At 41.6% G+C, this 20,276-nt stretch overlaps 1 protein-coding gene across 3 annotated transcripts in view; it reads left to right on the top strand.

The window, feature by feature from the left end:
• The window catches only part of SLC2A12 (solute carrier family 2 member 12), a 41,690-nt gene that overhangs the window by 15,122 nt on the left and 6,292 nt on the right, over nucleotides 1–20,276 (top strand). For 2 of the 3 annotated variants that reach the window (XM_006136268.4, XM_025178059.3), the window contains exons 3-4: nucleotides 13,752–13,874; nucleotides 18,653–18,785. In XM_006136268.4, coding sequence (XP_006136330.1) covers nucleotides 13,752–13,874; nucleotides 18,653–18,785 — 256 coding nt within the window. The remainder of the gene's footprint in view (nucleotides 1–13,751; nucleotides 13,875–18,652; nucleotides 18,786–20,276) is intronic. The other variant, XM_006136269.4, reaches the window with a different exon arrangement.

The raw sequence follows: 20,276 nt of genomic DNA, 5'->3' as shown, positions 1-20,276 counted from the left end.
GCACATTACTAGCATAATAAATCAGTGTTGCACCACACTGTTGAGCCGCATACATTGTCTCTCTGACAGCGCTCACAAAAGCACCACAAGCTCCTATTAACTAAGGTGCAGGTATTAGACATACTTGACACACCTTTGGCTTCTTTACTGCTGGTTGCCAACATCTTGCATTTCAAAAAGGTCAGATGGAGAGGAGCCCCCTTCATGAGGGAAAAAACACCTGAACAGCAGGTAAGTATCAATCCATAGTCAACATGAAGTTGCGAAGGTGAGGTAATTGAGGTGGAAGCTTGTTTGATTTCAGTAAGTGTTTGCAAAGAGATACAGGCCCTCGGTACATACATGCAGGCATAAGAACTTGCTACACATTGGACATCAGAAATTTGAGCCTACATATGATACTGTGCCTAAAACAAAACACGGAACAGAAGTAGGATGCTGAGTTTAATGTTGTACATAAATGTACATATCTGTATACGTTGGCTACATTGAAAGCCTGATGCAATAGTGAAAAATTATTTAATATCAACCAGGAAACAAGCATCTTTTATAGCGGGTTTCTGTTCATGATTACATATGACCACATCCTAAGGGAAAGAGAATTAACTGGAATAATAGAAAAGCAAGTAATCTATGGGATAATTATTTGGGGACAGAAATAGAAAGTTCTTTCTTGTAAATAATAGCAAACTCCTCCATTGCTTACCATTAAGTTGTGAGACCATGGTAATGCAAATTCCTGACAATGAGACTATTTTCCTAAGTGAGACCCATGAACTTGAGTGTGAAATTCCTGTTGGTTAAAAACATGTCTAAAACAAAAACATGCACCACCTGGTGTTTCTCCTCCAAACAACACAGATACTTTCAGACATGGTATATGTACGTACAGTTCCCCACTAGCAGTAATGGAATGGCACCTGTTCTAATTCTTTGTCCCAATCCGATCCCTGTGTGCCACTTAGGACTGAAGTCCATGCTGCACAAAGAGAATGGAAAATTCCAGTAAATCCCCTCCTGGGATCATTCCCAGCACCTGGAATTTACAAACAAAAACAAGCAAACAAATGAGCTGGCAGAGAGAGATCTGGTGTGTGCCTTCCCGCATCCTCTGGCCAGGGATTGTCTAAGGCCAGAGTAGACTGGAAAAATAGCCATAGCATGATATGCAGTTGTAGCCAATTGCTGTGTGATCTGTAGAGGACCATAACTAACTGGCATAAGTTAGAGTAGCCTTCAGCCAACTCAAACCTGCAGCAAGACCAAGGCCAGGGCAGATTATCAGGTAGTCATAACTGGTTTCTTGATGGCCTCTCACTAAATTGGGCAAAGCACAGCATGTATGGCAAGGTCTGATTTATTCCAACAAGTAGGGTTGCCAGATGGTTTAACAAAAAACACCGAACACTCTCTCCCCACTCCCCCTCAAAAAAAACCACCGGGAGAAAATTCTGTTGAGAAAAAAAAGGGGGCAGGAGACCAAAGTTGTTGAACAAAAAAACCAAAAAGGGCACCGTGCCTTTAAATGGCCCCACTCTCCACACCCCCCTGCTCCTGCCAGACGCGGCAGGGGAAAATTGTCCCCGATGGGCTTCCATCCAAGGGAAACAGGAAATACCAGACATTTCACATGTCCAGTATTTTCTGGTGTTGTTTTATTGGACAGGGGACCCAAATAACGGACAGTCCAGGCAAAAACCAGACACCTGGCAACCCTACCAACAAGTGTAATTCAACCCATGGGAATAGGAGCATTACAGAGTATGAAGAGAGCTGACAGCATTTGGGGCAATGGCAGAACTAACACAGATAAGGGGAATTCTTCACACAATTCTGAAATTTCAGGGAAGAGCAACTGTGCAGATAAGACCTATACCCCTCCCAGAGATTGTGAAGCTATGAAACTGACAACACTGATTTCTGTTATAGGAACACCACATGCAGACTATTTCTCCCAAAAGAATAGATATGCTAAGTAACTTTAGGCATTTGGTGCACATTTAAAACAGAATGAAACAGTCAGTTTCACTTCTGACTCTGGTCAAACCACTGATGTGATGCCAAGGATGATATCATGCTCAGATGTATGATCAAGCCCTCCAGCCCAACACATTGCTGTACATTTGGCCTAATTTTAAATGGGGTCATCATGTCTCCTTCAAGACACTAGAAAATCTGGTAAAGAAGATAAGTGAATGAGGAAGCATAATTTCTTGCAACCTCATTACAGTTGTGTAAAATTGAAAAATGTGGATCAAATTAAACATTCCATAATGTTTTTGCAAGGGGCTAATGCTTGAAAAATAAAACAAGTAAAATGTAAAGCAAGTCATTTTGAATTAAAAAAAAGATGCATTTTTCAAAAATGTCAAAATGAAATATTTTGATTTTTTTCTTCCCTGACTGAAACAATTCTGCAGATTTGACATTAATTTACAAAATGTTTCAGACAAGCCACATCTGCATTTTTCAGGGAAAAAAGTTTCAGCCTTAAAATCTTGTCCACCTCTGAACATAACCCATTACTCTCAGTGATTGTTTTAGTTGGATATTATTTCACTATGAAATAGTATATGCCACATGGCCTTACAATAGCTTGGGAGACATTGATAGAAGATGAGTGTTCTATAGCTCTCATTAAGATCTCTGACACTAGACAAAGTAACATTTCAAGTTTTTATAAGACATTAATTTACTATATTTATTTATAGTGCTCAGAAATCTAATGTGAACACCCATTCATGCTACACTGTTCCTTTGTACATTTGTTTGAAGCATTGTATTTGTAAGTTCATAAGTTTTATATACTCTTCATGATCTTGCCTTACAGTTCACACAAATAAAATGTACAAAGTTTACATGACGGAGAAAAAAGCAAAGTGCTTAAAGTTAATCATGTGCTTAAGTGCTTTGCTGGATTGGAGCCAGAATGCTCAAATCTGGAAAGTCTCAGAGGGGTAGCGGTGTTAGTCTGTATATGCAAAAACAACAAGGAGTCCTGTGGCACCTTAAAGACTCAGAGATTTATTTATGCACAAGCTTTTGTGTGTAAAAAACACTTTGCAGATTCATTAAAAACCGCTTTGTCTGATGCACACACATACATCTGATGAAGTGGTTTTTACTCACAAAAGCTTATGCCCAAATAAAACTGTTAGTCTTTAAGGTGCCACAGAACTCATTGATTTTGCAAACCTGAAAAGCATGTATTTAGTCCATTTACGGTATAGAACTCCCTGCCCCGTTCAAATGAAATAAAAAAGTGGCATATTTTAGGGTTAATTTTTCCTTAAAAAAATTGATTCATGTTCAGCGAAGAGTTTGCTCTGTTCTTCTACACTGATGTTTTGAATTTGGAGTAGATAGAACTTATCCAGTTCACTGTTCAAGTGTATTAAAATTTAGTCTTCATTTCATATCATGTCAACGGGCTGGTAGGCAGCAATGTAATGAGAGTGCATGCTGAAACACAGGAGAAAACACTTGCTCAGGAGTGAACACCATTCATATGCCAGCATTCAGTATGAGTTTTCATAGAATACTTGATGTAAGTAACATGCCAGCTAGTTTGAATTAACCTTGGGTAGTCTGAAGCTGAATTATAAGCATCACAGAGCAGTGTCAGTTTTCTAAACTGACCTTAAATTAATCTCAGCCCGGGTGGTGGGATAACAATACATTGTTTATTTTATAGCAAGAAAGAGTTTTATTTAATCTATGCAAAAGAGTACTGAAAAAAATCATAGAAATAATTTTTCAAAAAATCTTGAGTTTTCCAGTAGTTCGATTAGGATTCAGTTCTGCAAGGTATTGAGTCACCTAGCCCAATTCAGCAAATCACTTAAGCATGTGCCTAGCTTTTAGCCAGGAGTAGTCTCTTTCTGTGATTTCCAAGGGCCTATCACGTGCTTCAGCTTGAATATGTGATGAAGTGCTTTGGTACATCAGGTTGAAGTGCTTGACGCCTGGAAGGATCATGCCTTTAGCTGCCTCCAAACAAAAGAGTTAAATGTTGAGAGCATAAACCTAATTCTGCTCTCAGGAATACACCCAGGGAAGCCAATGCTTAGCACACATGGAACAAAGTATTGAACTTGGCTTTGTTAGAAGAGAATTGACAAGGACTGACACTAGCTGCCTATTTCTATAAAAGACCTTCAGCACAATGGATTAAAACTTTATGCCTTAATATTGGGTGTTTTGACCCCAATTCAGCAGGGTACATAAGTGTATGTTTAACTTTAAGCTTTTGCATAATCCCTTTGACTTCAATGGAATTATTTGTGCTTAAAGTTAAGCATGTGCTTAAGTACCTTGCATAAGCTGGGCCTCTGGTAGGTGCAAATGCAGTTCCATATTGCTATGTCATAGAGCAGTACTGTGAAGTGGAACTCATGTAGTTCCATTGTGCATAGTGGGAGGTTGCATGTAAGGGAACCAGACAGGAGGTGCAGGCAGGACCTGAGAGGGGTTGGACCTGTTTAGTTAACATGTGTAAAGTGTTTTGAAGGGGTAAAGCACTACATACATGCTGAATATTATTTCGTAGTAGGAATCGTAATGCTGCTGACCCAAACTCGTGTTGAATTCATTTTACGAATGCATGCAGATCACCTCATTGATATCTACTTTCTGTAATAACAGTTCATTCTAATATTTTATGTGACTGACATTTTCCTCTGCCAGGCAATACACAAATAAAAATATAGAACCTTTTATATGCTAACAAAAAGCCACTATTAATTTTTGAATATTTGAATTTAACATTTGCCCTTCCTGTAGAGTAGGTCAAATGTTATATTCAAATATACAGTAATTGGTGGCCTTTGATTATCATCGTTTCACTTCACAGTCACTGGAGCAAGGCTGTACATGGTCATTGTGACATTGAATTTTGTGAAAAAGCTTAGAGACAGTGGGTCAAATTCAACACAGTCCAGTTTCCATACTTGGGAAGATGAAATTTCAGTGCTCCCTTGACCTTGTGGAGGCTCAGTACAAAAGCCCATAGCAATTTTTATTAAATAGGACCCTAAGTGCAAATACACACTACTCGATTTCACCTGCAAAGATAGACACATTGCATCAAGTTCACAAGTTTATAGATTATCTGAAGCAGACCATTGAAGCGGGCATATTTTTCAAGGAAACAAACTATCAGGAGCATTGTGATGACATATAAAGAAAAATGAAACCTGCTTCTACTGCATTTTGTATGAGGCCTTGATCTTGCATACATGGTTGGGTTTAAATTTAAAACATGAGTAGTTACACTGAAGCCAACCCACAGAGTTAGTTGTTTACAGGACTTTGGCTTTAGTCTCCAAAGTAACTGCCTCATCATGTTGGTCTAGATTTACACCTGTGCATCAGTGAGAATGATCTAGCTCATTAGATGCAACTACATGCTATGGGGAATTTGTAGGTGGGATTTAAAACAAATAAAAACATATGCCGTATTGCGCATGTCAGCCCCATCACTACAACCTTGGCCTTCAGTGGGAGTTGTAGGATCACATCTCAAAGGAAGATGCTCAGAAGACAATCAAGGACAGATATGTCCAACACAAACTCACTTCATACAAAGGAAACTTTTTCCTGTTAACAGACTGCACTTTCTGTTTGCAAGTATCAAGACTAGAATTGTCTCTGTTCCTGTGACTCAGTCCCTTCTGTTCTGGGGATCCCTCAGGAGTAGAACACACCCTCTCTTCTGTACTAGAAAAGCAGGTACATCTCCCCAACCCAAGTTGTGATTTTTTCCCCTCTCCATACTTTGTTGGAGTGAAATATGCAATAATCCTGAATAGTCCGTGCATATCTGGTTTATGAATTAGAGCCTCTGAGCTTTTATGGCCATTCCGGTGCAAATGCCTCCCAGGATTATCGTAGATTCAATATTCTGAACAAACACCCACAAGTAGGAATGCACATGCCCCATTTTAATAAGAAAAGGCATTTCTTAAGCTACAGAATGTGACTTATTATAAGCAATCAAATTTTCCCTTGGAAGCTTAATTTTTTCATTCTTGTGTGCTTGCCTGCCAAATGGGCTGTTTGTTGATGGGGCAGCATGAATGTTAACATGGATAAGAACAAGAAGGACATTTGGTCCTGCCATGAGGGCAGGGGACTGGACTCGATGACCTCTCAAGGTCCCTTCCAGTCCTAGTATTCTATGATTCTATGACATAGAGTATACCGTAAGTGGTAATAGAGAGAACCTTTACCTCATATTTCAGAGTTTAAACTAGTTAGGATGAAACCCGATGGAGACAATTATTCCATATCATTCTTCTGTGGGGATTCTCACACTTTCTTCTGAAACATCTGGTATTGTCCATATTCAGAGATAGCATATTAGTTTATAAACCTGAGTCCTGATGTAGTATGGCAAATTTTATGTTCCTTTATCAGCTCAGCTGCTGACAACAGTCATCATTGTTTACATCAGCAATGGGCAACCTATGGTAGTGAACAGGCTGCATGAGTAGCCTTCCTTCATCTCAGTGGGCCACAAGATTGTCATAACCAAGATGGTCTCCCAGGATAGTGCAGTTTTACTAACTGAGCTTGCATACCTAAAATTGGTGGGGTGTGCCACTGAAACTGTAGCAGCACTTTGATTGGATTGCAGAGGGAGTGCAAAGCTCTCACAGCACACTCAATATTGTGTGCAATCAGCACACACCTCACTTCACATGCCCTTGCTTTACGTGTGCCTCACTATAGTAATACTGGTAGGAAAATACCTACATGGACAGAAACCAGTGGAATTTGGCAACCATGTAAGAAGGTAACAGTAAACAAAAGCGTCTTGGAGGCTACTCACAGAATCCGAATTGGTCATATGTGGCCCATGGGCCACAGGTTGCCCACCACTGGTTTACAGGAAAGCAATCCACATTCATGACCATTCTTTTTCTTCCACATATAACTGCATATATTTGAAAAAAATTATATTGCTTCCTAAAGACACAAGACTTGCAACAGTTGTCCAGTGTCTAGCACACAGAAATCAGGCCATGGGTTCTAACAGAGATGCTTAATTACTCTGTTCTAAAATGAATTGGAGGAGTAGACAGAAGGAGGAATGAGGAAAAAAATACATGTTTTGTGATTCAGTAAAGGGCTCCTCAAAGGGATCTAATTATTGCTCAGCTTGTCTTATCATTGATGCTTATGGTTTGGACACACACTCATTACTTTTAAGGACTTGAACACTCACAATGCTGCATGTCTTCCATAAGTGGCTTCAGAGATTTTGCCAAAGAATTTATCATGGGAGAAGAAACAAAATGATATTTAGATTTGCTGCTATCTACTCTCTCCCTGCACCCTAGGAAAAAAAATAATGATTTTAAGATTTGCTGCACCAAGCCAGGCCACAGGTCCATCAGTTCTTGTGTATGGCTTTCCAGCTGCAGCTAATGCTCATTTCAGGTGAGTAAAGCAGAAAAAAAGATACCCAAAACACCAATGTTCCTAAAAAAGTGTAAAATGAGGTACATGGGAAAACCCCAATGAGCTGGATTATGCACTGAGGTTTGAGATTTGATTACCTTTGAATTAGCTTGTTAGTTTTACCAATGGTAATTAAATGAAGCCCCTTTTTCAAGTCTAATCGCAGTACTTAACTTGATGTGCTTCAACAGCAATGAATTCTACTGTTTGATTAAAGGCAAAGTAATATATCATTTCACTGGTTCCATATATGCAGACTATTAATCTAAAATGGCCACTCTTGTCATATTGTGGGATAGAGCCTAAAGGGAGGATTGCATTCATTACACAACTTTTAAGGCCAGGAGAGACCTTGATGATCATTTAGTTTGGCCTCCTGAGCAAGACCATCCATAGAATTTCATTCCATTATTCATGCATCTTAATTTACTCTGGGCTGAGGTTTTGCCCTTAAAGGGCCAGCGCAGGGTAGCCGCCCAGTCACAGTCACATTCAGATGATCATATGCATTGTAGTCAGTGTCAAAACTCTGTATGGGAGCTGTTATTGGGAGTCACATCATGGCTCTAACCTCACCATGCAATTTACAAGTGTGCTTTGCCACAGTGCACTGTGTCTGTCTTAAAAACAAAAGGTTCTAGAAATCAGAATCAGTTATGGCAGGATTGTCACTTTTCCCGTGCAGGAAAGTAATGGGGCAAATGTTCCATCTTGTTCCTCTGCATGGGCTACCAGCACCACTAGTCTGTGGGAGTGGGGAAGATGGCAGGCTACATGAGCTGCTGTATCTTTCCCTTCTCTCTTGACATCAATTTGAGAGGAGTAACCAGAGAAGGAAGAGGAGTGGGTAGAAGTAAAGTGCTGCTAGTAGGGGGCAGCAGCTGGTTTTGTTCTAAGCAGGAAATAAAGGCAAACCAGGGAAGGAGTTGTGACACTGCTCACTCTTTGAAAGCAGTATAAATTGAACCACAAAAGTCTCTTATAGTGGAATAAAAGTGTCTGCACCGGGATTTAAAGTGGCACAACTGTGCCCATGTTGACAACCCCTCAGAGTCACAGAGCTACATGTTCAGTTTAGACCCCATGAGATGTGCTCCAACTGTATCTTACTCTTCATGAAGTCCCATTGAAATCAGTGAAAATGCCTGTGAAATAGTGCACTTTTTTTGGTAAGCAGACCAGCATCTGGCCTCCGATAGTTTAGCAAAATGTGGAGATGTCCTGCATTGTGAAGCCATGTCTACACTAGAAAACTATTTTGAAATAACTAAATTCGACTTAAGAACTCCCACTTTTACAAAATCATAATAGCATGTCCCCAATACGAGGAAGCCTCGAAATTAGTCCAAGGCAGGCTCCATTAATGTGGACACGCTACCTCGACTTACAGCCCCAGCAAGCACTGGGGAGTAATTAATTCAAATTACTCTTGGGTGTAGTTATTTTGAAATAGCAGCACTGGAACATTCACACTAATGCTATTTCAAAATAACCATTTTGAAGTTAGTGTTACTCCTCAAGAAAAGCAGGAGTACAGATTTCTAAATAAGCAGCCCCTTATTTCAAAATCTGCTAGTGCTTGGTAGTGTGGATGCTCCGCTTATAAATTCGACTTAAGGGGCGTGTATTTCAAAATAAAGCCGTAGAGTAGACCATGGCTCAGGTACCTGATGATCTAGTTCTTTGGAAATATTCAGAGCCAGGAGACCTACTGGAGAAAGACCTAAGGAGAGTTTGCCATCAGAGAAAACTTCAGTCACTAACCCTCTGAATCATTTCTTCTCTGAGTAGTTTCAATGTTGTTCCTTGTTTTTTATTTGCTTGCTTATTTCTCTCCTTAACTTTGAAAGTTTTTACATATAGTCTAAGCAGCCTTTTTGCCAAGATATATTCTGCCCACATTTTTAATGGGATAATCCCCTTTTCTGCAGTTTGGCCCTTCCGTCGCTAACAGTCCATTCCATCCCTTTCAGTCCTGCATACCTCTACCTCTTTCATTTCTAAATTGCAAATCCACCTAATCTCTTCTCATAATTTATGCTGCTAAACCCCTGAATTCTTTCAAGTACTCTGCTTTTTAAATCAGTTAGGCCTGATGCTGCACAACACAGGTTCGGGAATGGAAAACACAGGGACAAGCATTTCTTACTGAAAGCACTGCTGGTTCTGCTTACTAACAGGGGTGAGGACAGAAAGGGGACTTCGTAGGCAAATGCCTAATTCGCATATAGAGGGTCACACTTAACACCATGTAATTCTTCAAATATACTTGTTTTTACCACCCTCTGCCTCCACTGAGTGGGTTTTTTTTTCTTACATTTGAGTGTAAGTGAGAGAACACAAAGGGCTATGAGACATATTTTCACTAAGGGCCTCATCCAGAGCCCACTGAAATCAATGCGACTTTTCCATTGCCTTCAGAGCCTAGATCTCAGCACAGAGGCTTCTCCTTAGTCTGCATCAACACACTCAAGCTGAAGGTGCAGTTCCCACCACAGGTAAACATACGTGTGTTGGCTTTGATCATGCTAGTGCACTAAAAATAGCAGCATATCCATGGCAGCAAAAGAACATAAGAATGGGCACACTGGGTCAGACCAAAGGTCCATCTAGCCCAGTGTCCTGTCTTCCGACAGTGGCCTATGCCAAGTGGTCCAGAGGGAATGAACAGAACAGATAATCATCAAGTGATCTCTCCCCTGTTGCCCAAACAGGAGACAAACAGAGGCTAGGGACACCATTCCTACCCATCCTAGCTAATAGTCATGGATGGACCTATCCTCCATGAATTGATCTAGCTCTTTTTTGAACTCTGTTATAGTCATGGACTTCACAACATCCTCTGACAAGGAGTTCCACAGGTTGATGGATGGACTAACTGTCCAAGTAAGTAACTAGGGACCTGGCAGGGATTGTACCAGGGCAACTAGTTCTTCTCCCCACCTGCACCACTACAGCTACACAGCTATTTTAACATGTTAGCTCAATCAAAGCTAGCAGATGTGTCAGTCCCTGAGCTGGAAATTACACCTTGAGCTTGAGTACTGATGCACCCCCTATTCTTAACTTCACTCTTCACCAACATTGCCTTGGCTCACATTCAAGTTGAAAAACCACAGCTTTAGCTTTGTGCTTTCTGCTGCATGCGCACCACTCAAGGACTGTCCAGATATGTGATGTGTGTTGTTATTTAATGCACATTTGAAGCAATGCTGGAATGCTGTATGTGCTGGAGGACGGGCATTCTTTTTGACCCAGAATTGAGGTTTGGGTTTATTGTTATGGTGCTAAATGCATTTGCTGAACTGAGTGCCAGGGAGCAGTCAGTTACTCTGCAGTGGCTTTAGAGATGGGCTAGTTAGATTTTTCAGACCTTTTTATGGGGACTAGATTCACAGCTCTCAGTAATAATTATTGTGACAAACAGAAGCTGACACCTACTTATTTCAAAATAAATGTTATTCCTCATGAAAAACAGGAGTTGTTATTTCAAAATAACCAGCCCATTATTTCAAAATCACAGGCTTGGTAGTGGGCAGGCTGCACTTGTTATTTCAAAATAAGGGGAGTTATGTCAAAATAACTCCTTAGGCTATGTCTAGACTGCAGGCTTCTTTCGAAAGAGGCTCTTTCGAAAGCATCTTTCGAAAGAGCCTCTTTCGAAAGATTGCGTCTAGACTGCAGGCGGATCTTTCGAAAGAGCAATCCGCTTTTTCGAAAGAGAGCACCCAGCGAGTCTGGATGCTCTCTTTCGAGGAAGCCCTATTTACATTGAAGAACGCCTTCTTTCGAAAGAGGAACTTTCGAAAGAAGGCGTTCTTCCTCGTGAAACGAGGTTTACCGCCATCGAAAGAAAAGCCGCGTTCTTTCGAAATAATTTCGAAAGAACGCGGCTTGAGTCTGGACGCAGGGGAAGTTTTTTCGGGAAAAGGCTACTTTTCCCGAAAAAACCCCTGAGTCTGGACACAGCCCTAGTGTAGACCAGGCCATAGTTATCCCAAGAGGAAAATACAGCGCCTTTTGTGCCTGCTACAACTGCTGCTTCATGGCAAAAGGACAAACAGTGGTAACAATTCCAGAAGGTATCAAAAGCCATACATTATTTATGGTTCAGATTAGGGGAAAGGATGAACAGATCAGGACAGAACATATTAGTGGCTTATATTTCTCTACTTCTCCTGGAGACTAAATCCAACCCAACTAAATCCATAGCCAGCACAATGTAGGAAGCTTTATCTGCATTCCGCCCACCCCCAAGAATGTCTTTCTTTCCCACCTTTGTCACTGCTGTGGTGTAATGAGCTCTTTGTGCCCTGCCATAAAGAAATCTTTTAGTCCTATTGTGTGTGGTATACGACACAATGGGCAGTTCTATTTAAATTGGCAGTTTCCAGTGATTTTAGTGTAAGAGTACAGGAAACAAGCAGTGTTCTACCAAAAAAACAAAAAAGCATTAAGAGCCCTAAATCCAGAGTCCTGTGACCAAACACTTGAGGATGCCTCTGCCTCACCTGCATGTTCTCCTGGGGTGTGTCTAGACTACATGCCTCCTTCGACGGAGGCATGTAGATTAGCCAGATCGGAAGAGGGAAATGAAGCCACGATTAAAATAATCGCGGCTTCATTTAAATTTAAATGGCTGCCCCGATCTGCCGATCAGCTGTTTGTCGGCAGATCGGGGGAGTCTGGACGCGATGCCCCGACAAAGAAGCCTTTCTTCATCGACACAGGTAAGCCTCGTGAAACCAGGTTTACCTGTGTCGATGAAGAAAGGCTTCTTTGTCGGGGCATCGCGTCCAGACTCCCCCGATCTGCCGACAAACAGCTGATCGGCAGATCGGGGCAGCCATTTAAATTTAAATGAAGCCGCGATTATTTTAATCGCGGCTTCATTTCCCTCTTCCGATCTGGCTAATCTACATGCCTCCGTCGAAGGAGGCATGTAGTCTAGACACACCCCTGATGTTGTCCATTCCTCCTGCATATGTTATCACCGTCCTCCAGCTGATCTAAATTGTGCTTTGCTGCCAATGACCAAAAGGATCTGTTATGATAACAACAGATTGTTAGGGCTTGGGAAAGGCCTAGAATTGTTGGGACAGGTGGGCACAGCACCTGCTAAATCAGCACTCCATCACAGGATGCTCCCCCTACTCGAATCTAGGGTTCTCCTGTGGCTGGCTACACCAGTTTTGAATCATTTTGTACTGGTGGTTTGAATCATAAAGCATGGCCAAAGATCAGGGCCTCTGTCTTCAGTTCAATTTGTGCAATCCAATTAAAATTGCTATGGGTACGTCTAGACTACACGCTTCTTTCGAAAGAAGCTTTTTCTGAAGAATCTTTTGAAAAAGCTTATTTTGAAAGAGATGTCTACACAGCCATAACTTTTTCAAAAAAGCAATCCGCAATCTGGATGCTCTCTTTTGAAAAAGCCCTCTTTGCAGTCAAGAATGCCTTTTTTCGAAAGAACTCTTTCGAAAAAAGGCATACTTCCTCGTTAAATGAGGTTTACCGCTGTCAAAAAAACTGCTGCGTTCTTTCAATTTAATTTCAAAAGAATGTGGCGGCAATCTAGACAGGTGAAATTTTTTCAACAAAAGGCCACTTTTTTCGAAAAAAACAACAACCCTGTAGTCTGGACATAGCCTGTATGACTAAATGAAGTCAGAATTTGGCCTTGTATGTATATGGATATTAGAGTGATACAATAATATATAGAAGTCAAAGGCAAGAGACCCATAAAACAAGAATAAAAGTATGTTAATCATATCTATCTTAAGCTCAAGAGGAAATAAAGCTTTATATACAGAGAGTGTACAGCTGAAATAGCAAATTTGCTGTATTTTTGGCAGGCATTCATAATCAGTATAAACATGCAGTGCTCCTCACAAGCCAGTTGGTTTTGCTGTTTTGCTGCCTCCACTTCCATTTACATTTATTCTGAGAGATGTTTAGTCTGTTCCCTCTGTGCAGGGATAGGACACTCAAACTATGCCTCACCTTTCTATATGTATTGTTATGCACATGCTTGAAGCAGGAAAACAGTATTCTAGTGTTGGGCTACCCTGCGGAATACCCTATAGTACAGCAGTTTTATTGACTGAATGTTTGTCCCATGACTAAGGTACCATGCACAGTGTGGAGCTCAGGCCAATATTTCATGATCAGCACCACAAAACAAAATCCGATCACTTATTCAGATGTCTAATTATGGATTTATGGGCCTAATTTTAGGCACTCAGACTTCCTATCAAGAACAATGTCTTTTTTCCCCTTCTTTTCAGTGACCTGGCTAGTGCTGAGTGAAATTTTCCCTGCTGGGATCAGAGGACGGGCCATAGCTTTAACCTCTAGCATGAACTGGGGTATAAATCTCCTAATATCCTTGACATTTTTGACTATAACTGGTAAGAATTCTTTGTTTCTTCTTGAGCCTATTTTCCCATTACTGGGCTTTGTGATGCTTTTCAGGGTACATGTCCAGCATTGTATGTCACCCTGTTAGCTCTGACCCTCATCATAAAAAGAAACTGTTGGTTACATTAAAGGGTATGTCTAGACTTACTTTCACTTTCGAAAGAAGATATGAAAATTTGGCGCTAATTTGCATATCTTCTTCCGATTGCTTTTTCAAAAGAGTTTTTTCAAAAAAGCAAGCAGTTGAAACGCATTTCTTTTGAAAAAAAACCCTTTTTTCAAAAGAACCTTCTTCCTCAAAAATTGAAGTTTACAAGTTCTTTCCAAAAAAAGGGGGTTTTTTTTTTCCGAAAGAAGCACGTCTAAACTGCTTGCTTTTTTGAAAAAAAAACCTCTTTTGAAAAAGCGATCGGAAGAAGATATGCAAATTACCATCAAATTTGCATATCTTCTTTCGAAAGTGAAAGTAAGTCTAGATGTACCCAAACTGAGTGACAACTCCTAGCCACGCCGGTTGGTTATGTAGCACTGACAGGCAGAACCAAACCTGGGATCTCTTGAGCTTAGTGCATGAGCCTTTACAGCTTGAGCTAGAAGCTGGCATTCCAATTAGCCAGCCCCATAGATTCCTGAGGATTCTGCCAGGCCTAACTTTGCCTTGGTGAACTTCAATTCATGAATACTCCAGAAGCATCTCTCTGTAGCATCTAGACTATCACTAGATGCTATATAAAGATGAGATGATACACTGAAAATGGTTACAAATTAAAATAAAAGTGTTATCACACTTTCTGGAGAGAAACTTACCATGTTTTAACGAATATAATCCATAGGTTATATTCATTTTTACAATCCCCCCCCCCCCCCCCCCCCCCCCCCGAAGGGTATACTCAGGTGTGGGGTATACAGAGATTTTTTTAATTCATCAGGTGGTGAGCTCTCCATTGCCTCTTCCTGTGGCTGCACAGCTGCCAGCCTCCAGGCCGGGGAGCACTCACTCCCCGGATCCTGCGCAGCCGGAGGAAGGGGTGGGGGAGCGCTCATCTCCCTTCCCCCTCTTGCGGCTGCCCAGGAACCGGGCGGTGAGCATTCCTCCGCCAAGAGGCTGGCGGCTGCGCTGGAACTTGGGGCAGTGAGTGGCTAATTCCCCCCCCCGCCCGCCCCGCACTGTAAATATACCCCCTGCAAATATACCCCCGACACAGAAAAGTCATGTATACCCCGCGGGTTGTATTTGTGCACGGGGTATACAAGATTTTTTTTACTCAAATAGAAAAAAACGTGGGGTATATTCGGGTGCAGGATATATTCGGGGGCGGGTTATATTCATGAAATTACTGCACAAATACGTAATAGGCTGCAATCCTTGTCTAAGGCAATCTTCTCACCCATGGCCACTTCTTAGTGTCAGCAACCCACCATTTATGGATCCACATGGATCAACCATTCATGGTTATAAACAGCACTGAACATTTTGTCGCATCAGTGACAGATAACCAAAGTGCCTTTTTGCTCCTCCTTGTCGTCCCCAAAGTTAGTCCTTTCCATTACTCAGAATGAACCCCTGGGGTTTTGATTCCTGGGTCTACCTATGCTGATTCCTCATTCTCATGTTAATTTGCTTCTTCTGTTTACTTTCACTACAAAATGAATCGTTCAGTGTCTCTTGCATTATTGTGCTTAATTTACATCCCAACGAGGGAGATAATTTTTTTCCTCACAAGTGGGAGAGTAACCTGTTTCTCCCTTTGGTTACAGTTTTTAAAGCATAATACCAGTCCATAATTCCCCCCATAATGTTAACACAAATGTTTCACAAGGATACTAATGACCAGTGTATCACTGGCTTTCATTGGATACCTCACACGGCATTCCTTACAGATAAACACTCTGACAGCAGTATGTTAGGTGTCTTTCAGGCCTAATAATTGTTACTGATATAGTAGTGAACTACCAATGGGCCTCTGTGTCGGTGGGAAAATGAATCTTCCTCATATGCACAACAGTCAATGAAACTTAAAAAAAAAAATGCAGGGGCCACATTCAGAGATGATTTGCTGGTGAGTCTTCCAGACCCATCAGAGAGTACACTAGATCAATTTAGACTTCATTGACAGCACTGACTGCTTTCCACTCACATACCAGAAAGTAGGAGATAAACATGCCTGAGGAAGTGCAATGGAATCAGAGTTGGGGTACGTCTACACAGCACCCTAAACTTGAAATCAGATATGCAATTTGTGCTATGCAAATTGCATATTTTATCTTGAATCTATTTAAAATAGCTTATTTTGAAATTTGACACATCTACATAGTGCCAAATTTTGAAATAACACACTGTTTCGAGACATCCCTTATCCCTCATGCAACAAGGTTTACCGGGATGGTGAAATAGCATGCCTGTTATTTCGAAAAATATTTCAAAATAACAGGCAGTTTGCGTAGACGTGGTGTAGCTATTTTAGGATACCGCTGGTATCCTGAAATAGCCGTGCAAGTGTAAACATACCCTTAGGAACTAACTTCTGTTATCGCTGAATCGAGTCACAGGTCTCTTATCTTGGCTATCAAAGATCTCTTCACTAATAAGTTATAAAACAATTATTAGGACTCAATCTTGCTTTCCTTGGGGTTAATGGACTTTTACTGTAGAGTAGTGCTGGTTGAAATATTTCCAGTGAAATGTTTTCCCTTCTAATCAGAACGGACACATTTCTGCCATGTTTCAATTTTGGTAACCTTATATTTCGGGGAAAAATTGGAAAAAAGTATCAGAATTAAATTTTATGATGTTTGTTTTAAAAAAGACTTTGTTCATAAACTATAATGTAACAAATAAGAAATAAGTCAAATTAAAATGATTTGATTAACATGAAACAGTTTATTTCCAGAACTTTATTTCACCAGAAGTTAAGGCATTTTTGGTTTTAGACCATTTGAAACTAAAACAAGTTTCCAAATATCTGCAGAGTTTCAATCAGCTCTACTCTAGAATGAAGCAGAAGCAAGTCAAGAACTTGCTGCAGGTCTGATAGATGCTAGATGGAGAGTTGAGATTAGGTTATCAAGAAGAGGTACAATCCAGATTTAAAACAGGTTACAGAAAAATAGTCTGTTTTTCCCTGGTTAAAACTCAGAAGAAATTTTAGGCCAAATTCTGTTCCATTAAATGACTATAAATCCACAAAAATTAGACTAGCAAAAATGGAGTTACTCTGATGTACACAGGCAAGCAAACTGTAGCTGTTAATCTTCAGACAAAAGACTGAAGGTACATTCAGTTTCCATTGAATCAAGCAAGTTGTACTTGCATATCTGAGTGTACAATACAGCCCAGAGTGTTAGCTGTAACTTTCAGCTCATGACACAAGTTGACAGATGCTACGAAATTGTGATTTTTATCTCTGGTATTCATTGTTCCAAATGTATTTTCAAAACCTGGCTATTCACTGGAACAGGTTTAACTCCTTGATCCATTAATGGCATAGAGTATACTTACTGTCAGCAATGCAAGTACTAGAAACCTGCCAGCATGAAAGGATTAGTTAGAAGCAACTACAACTACAACTGTGCTAAATTCACTATTTTTGCTTCATAAAATGTTCACATCAAAAATACATGTTGGAGGAATTTCAGAGAACCTGTGGCCTTTCAGACCTGCACAGTTTTAATCGGGGGATACCAGCTAAAGGTCAAGCTAGAAGAACATGGGCTGAATTCTGCTTGTGGTTTCTTTGTTTGCACAAGCCTCAAATTAGGGGTGCTAGGAATGCTGCTTCACCCCCTCGCTGGAAGCAGTTTCCTTCCTTTACATACAGGGTTTATAGCTTGGTTCATCATCTCTCAGCACCCCCGCTGTACAAATTGTTCCAGCACCCCTGCACAAGGCACAATTCAAAACGTAAGTTTTCCTTGGCACAGCGGTGGTCAACCCATTCGGAGCAAAGTTGTCGAGCAAAAAAAAAAAGGACTGCCATTTTTGGGGGCTCAGGGGCGGCTTACGAGCCCTGGAGGAAGAGGGAAGGGGCTTCTCAAGCTGCACCCGGGGGACAGGGAAGAACCGCATGCGGCTTGCAAGCCTCAGATTGGCCATGGATACCTTGGCATAATATATATTCTAGTGGCACCTTAGCCCTGGTCTACACTGGTTATTTTGAAATAACCCCTCTTATTTTGAAATAACAAGTAGAGCATCCACATTACCAAGCCCATTATTTCAAAATAATAACTCCTGCTTTCCTTGGGAAATAACACTAATTTTGAAATAGTTATTGTGAAATAGCGTTAGTGTGGACACTCCACTGCTGCTATTTCAAAATACTCCTCAGAATCACTCAATGTAATTACTCTCCAGTGATCCCTAGGCCTCTAAGTCAAGGTAGTGCATCCACAGTAACAGAGCCTGCCTCGGACTGATTCCAAGGCTCCCCCTCTGTGGGGACATGCTATTTCGATTTTGTAAAATCGGGAGTTATTTCAAATAATTATTTTGAAATAACTTCCTAATGTAGATATGCCCTAAGCAACTAACAAAAATATATAGGATCATGAGCTTTAGATATATATTTCTATATCTTTTTGTTAGTCTCTGAGGTGCCACAGGACTACTCATTGCTTTTAAATTTACAGACGAACATGGCTACTCCTCTGACACACCTTAGCATAATAGTTACTTTCAAATAAGAGGGCTCAATGCTGTCAATCCCAGTTTCAATGAGATTGCCTAAAAACCCTCTTGTACTACTAACAATTTTTTTTTCTTTTATAGATCTAATTGGTCTGCCATGGGTGTGTTTCATTTATACAATAATGAGTCTAGCATCACTGGCTTTCATCATTGGGTTTATACCAGAGACAAAGGGATGCTCTTTAGAGCAAATATCCATGGAGCTAGCTAAAAAGTAAGTATCAAGTATATTTGCATCCCCACCACTCTCCCGATTAACGTGTGACCTTTTAGTGCCAGATTAATAACCAGAAAGTTGCTTTGGGTTTGCTTGCAAAATCAAACTCCCCAAGGATTTGATTGTTCAGTCACTGAAACCAACGGCAGCCTCCATTTATTTCAGAGGTAAAGGATATATTCCCCAAAATGGATTCATGGTCTCCCACTATCAACTTCATTGTAATGAATGAGAAATCAGAAAGAGTATCTAGAAGTCAGGTTTCCTGGCACAACCCAGTTGCTTTGCAACAGAACAAAAGAGGCAGCATGCTCTAGTGAATCTGTCCTTGAATGTTGGGAAGGACATCAGATGCTTCAGAATTTGGGTATGTCTACACTACAGAGTTTTTTCCAGAAAAATGGCCATTTTTCCGACAAAACTTGAATTACGTCCACACTGCAATCGCGTTCTTTCGAAAGAAAAATCAAAAGAACAGAGGGTTTTTTCTTACATTGGTAAACCTCTTTCTGCAAGGAAGAAGCCTTCTGCAAGGGAAAGAGGGTTTTCTTTTGAAAGAAGAGCCCTCCAGGAAATAAGACAGGTGCTCTAGTGGCCACTCCTTCCAAAGTAATCACAACTCTATAGTTCCTGTCTCCTGGCTCCTCTTAAAGCTGCAGTCACCCTGGACAAGCCTTGTGGCAGGAAGCCAACCCTAGGAACAGCACCTCACAACGCGGCTGTCCCTGCCACAGGCCTGTTCACCCATGGCGGAGCAGAGATCCTGTCCCTCCTCCGGCTGTGGGGCAAGGAGGAGACATTCCAGGGTCTCCGCTCCAAGCACTGGAATGCAAACATTTATGTCCAGATGGCCAAGTCCCTGGCGGAGCACGGACACCCACCCCCCTGGACCTTGGAACAGGTCCAGAGTAAGGCCAAAGAGCTCCGCCAGGGATACATGAAGGCCAGAGAATGCAGCTCGCGCAGCAGGGCAGGGACCCCACACCTGCCCCTACTACCAGGAGCTGCACCAAATCCTGGGGTGTGGGGAAGCCATTACACCACCTGTCGTGGACTCTGGCCTCAACATGCCCGTCATCGCCCAGCTGGAGGTCACGGCAGAGGAGGACCAGAGACAGCAGGAGGCGGATGACACAGCCACCGTCAAGCTCTCCTTGGAGCCAGTTCCTGAGAGCCTGGATGTCTCCCAGGCCTCCTCTGACACTGGGGAAGGATCTTCAGGTGAGTGCTCTCCGTTTGTCACACACACAGGGCAGGGGAGGCGGGTGCAGAGAGGGAGGGGTGCAAGCATCACTCAGCTTGCTCGGGCTGCACATTCTGCTGCAGTCCGTGCATGTGGAACCACGTGCAATGTTAGTGTGCGCCACGTAGACTCAGCAGGCAGCCCCTGAGCATGCGAGGCTTCCAAGCTCAGGGGAGGCCACACACACATGTGGCCCCAGAAGGGGGTGGGACACCCTCCCACCATCTGCCACGACTGGAAGCAGG

The sequence above is a fragment of the Pelodiscus sinensis genome, chromosome 3 (assembly GCF_052426305.1).
Source record: "Pelodiscus sinensis isolate ZL-2025 chromosome 3, ASM5242630v1, whole genome shotgun sequence".
NCBI classification, from domain to species: domain Eukaryota; kingdom Metazoa; phylum Chordata; order Testudines; family Trionychidae; genus Pelodiscus; species Pelodiscus sinensis.
Note: the sequence above shows the minus strand (reverse complement) of the source record. Positions and strands in the feature narration are given on the sequence as shown.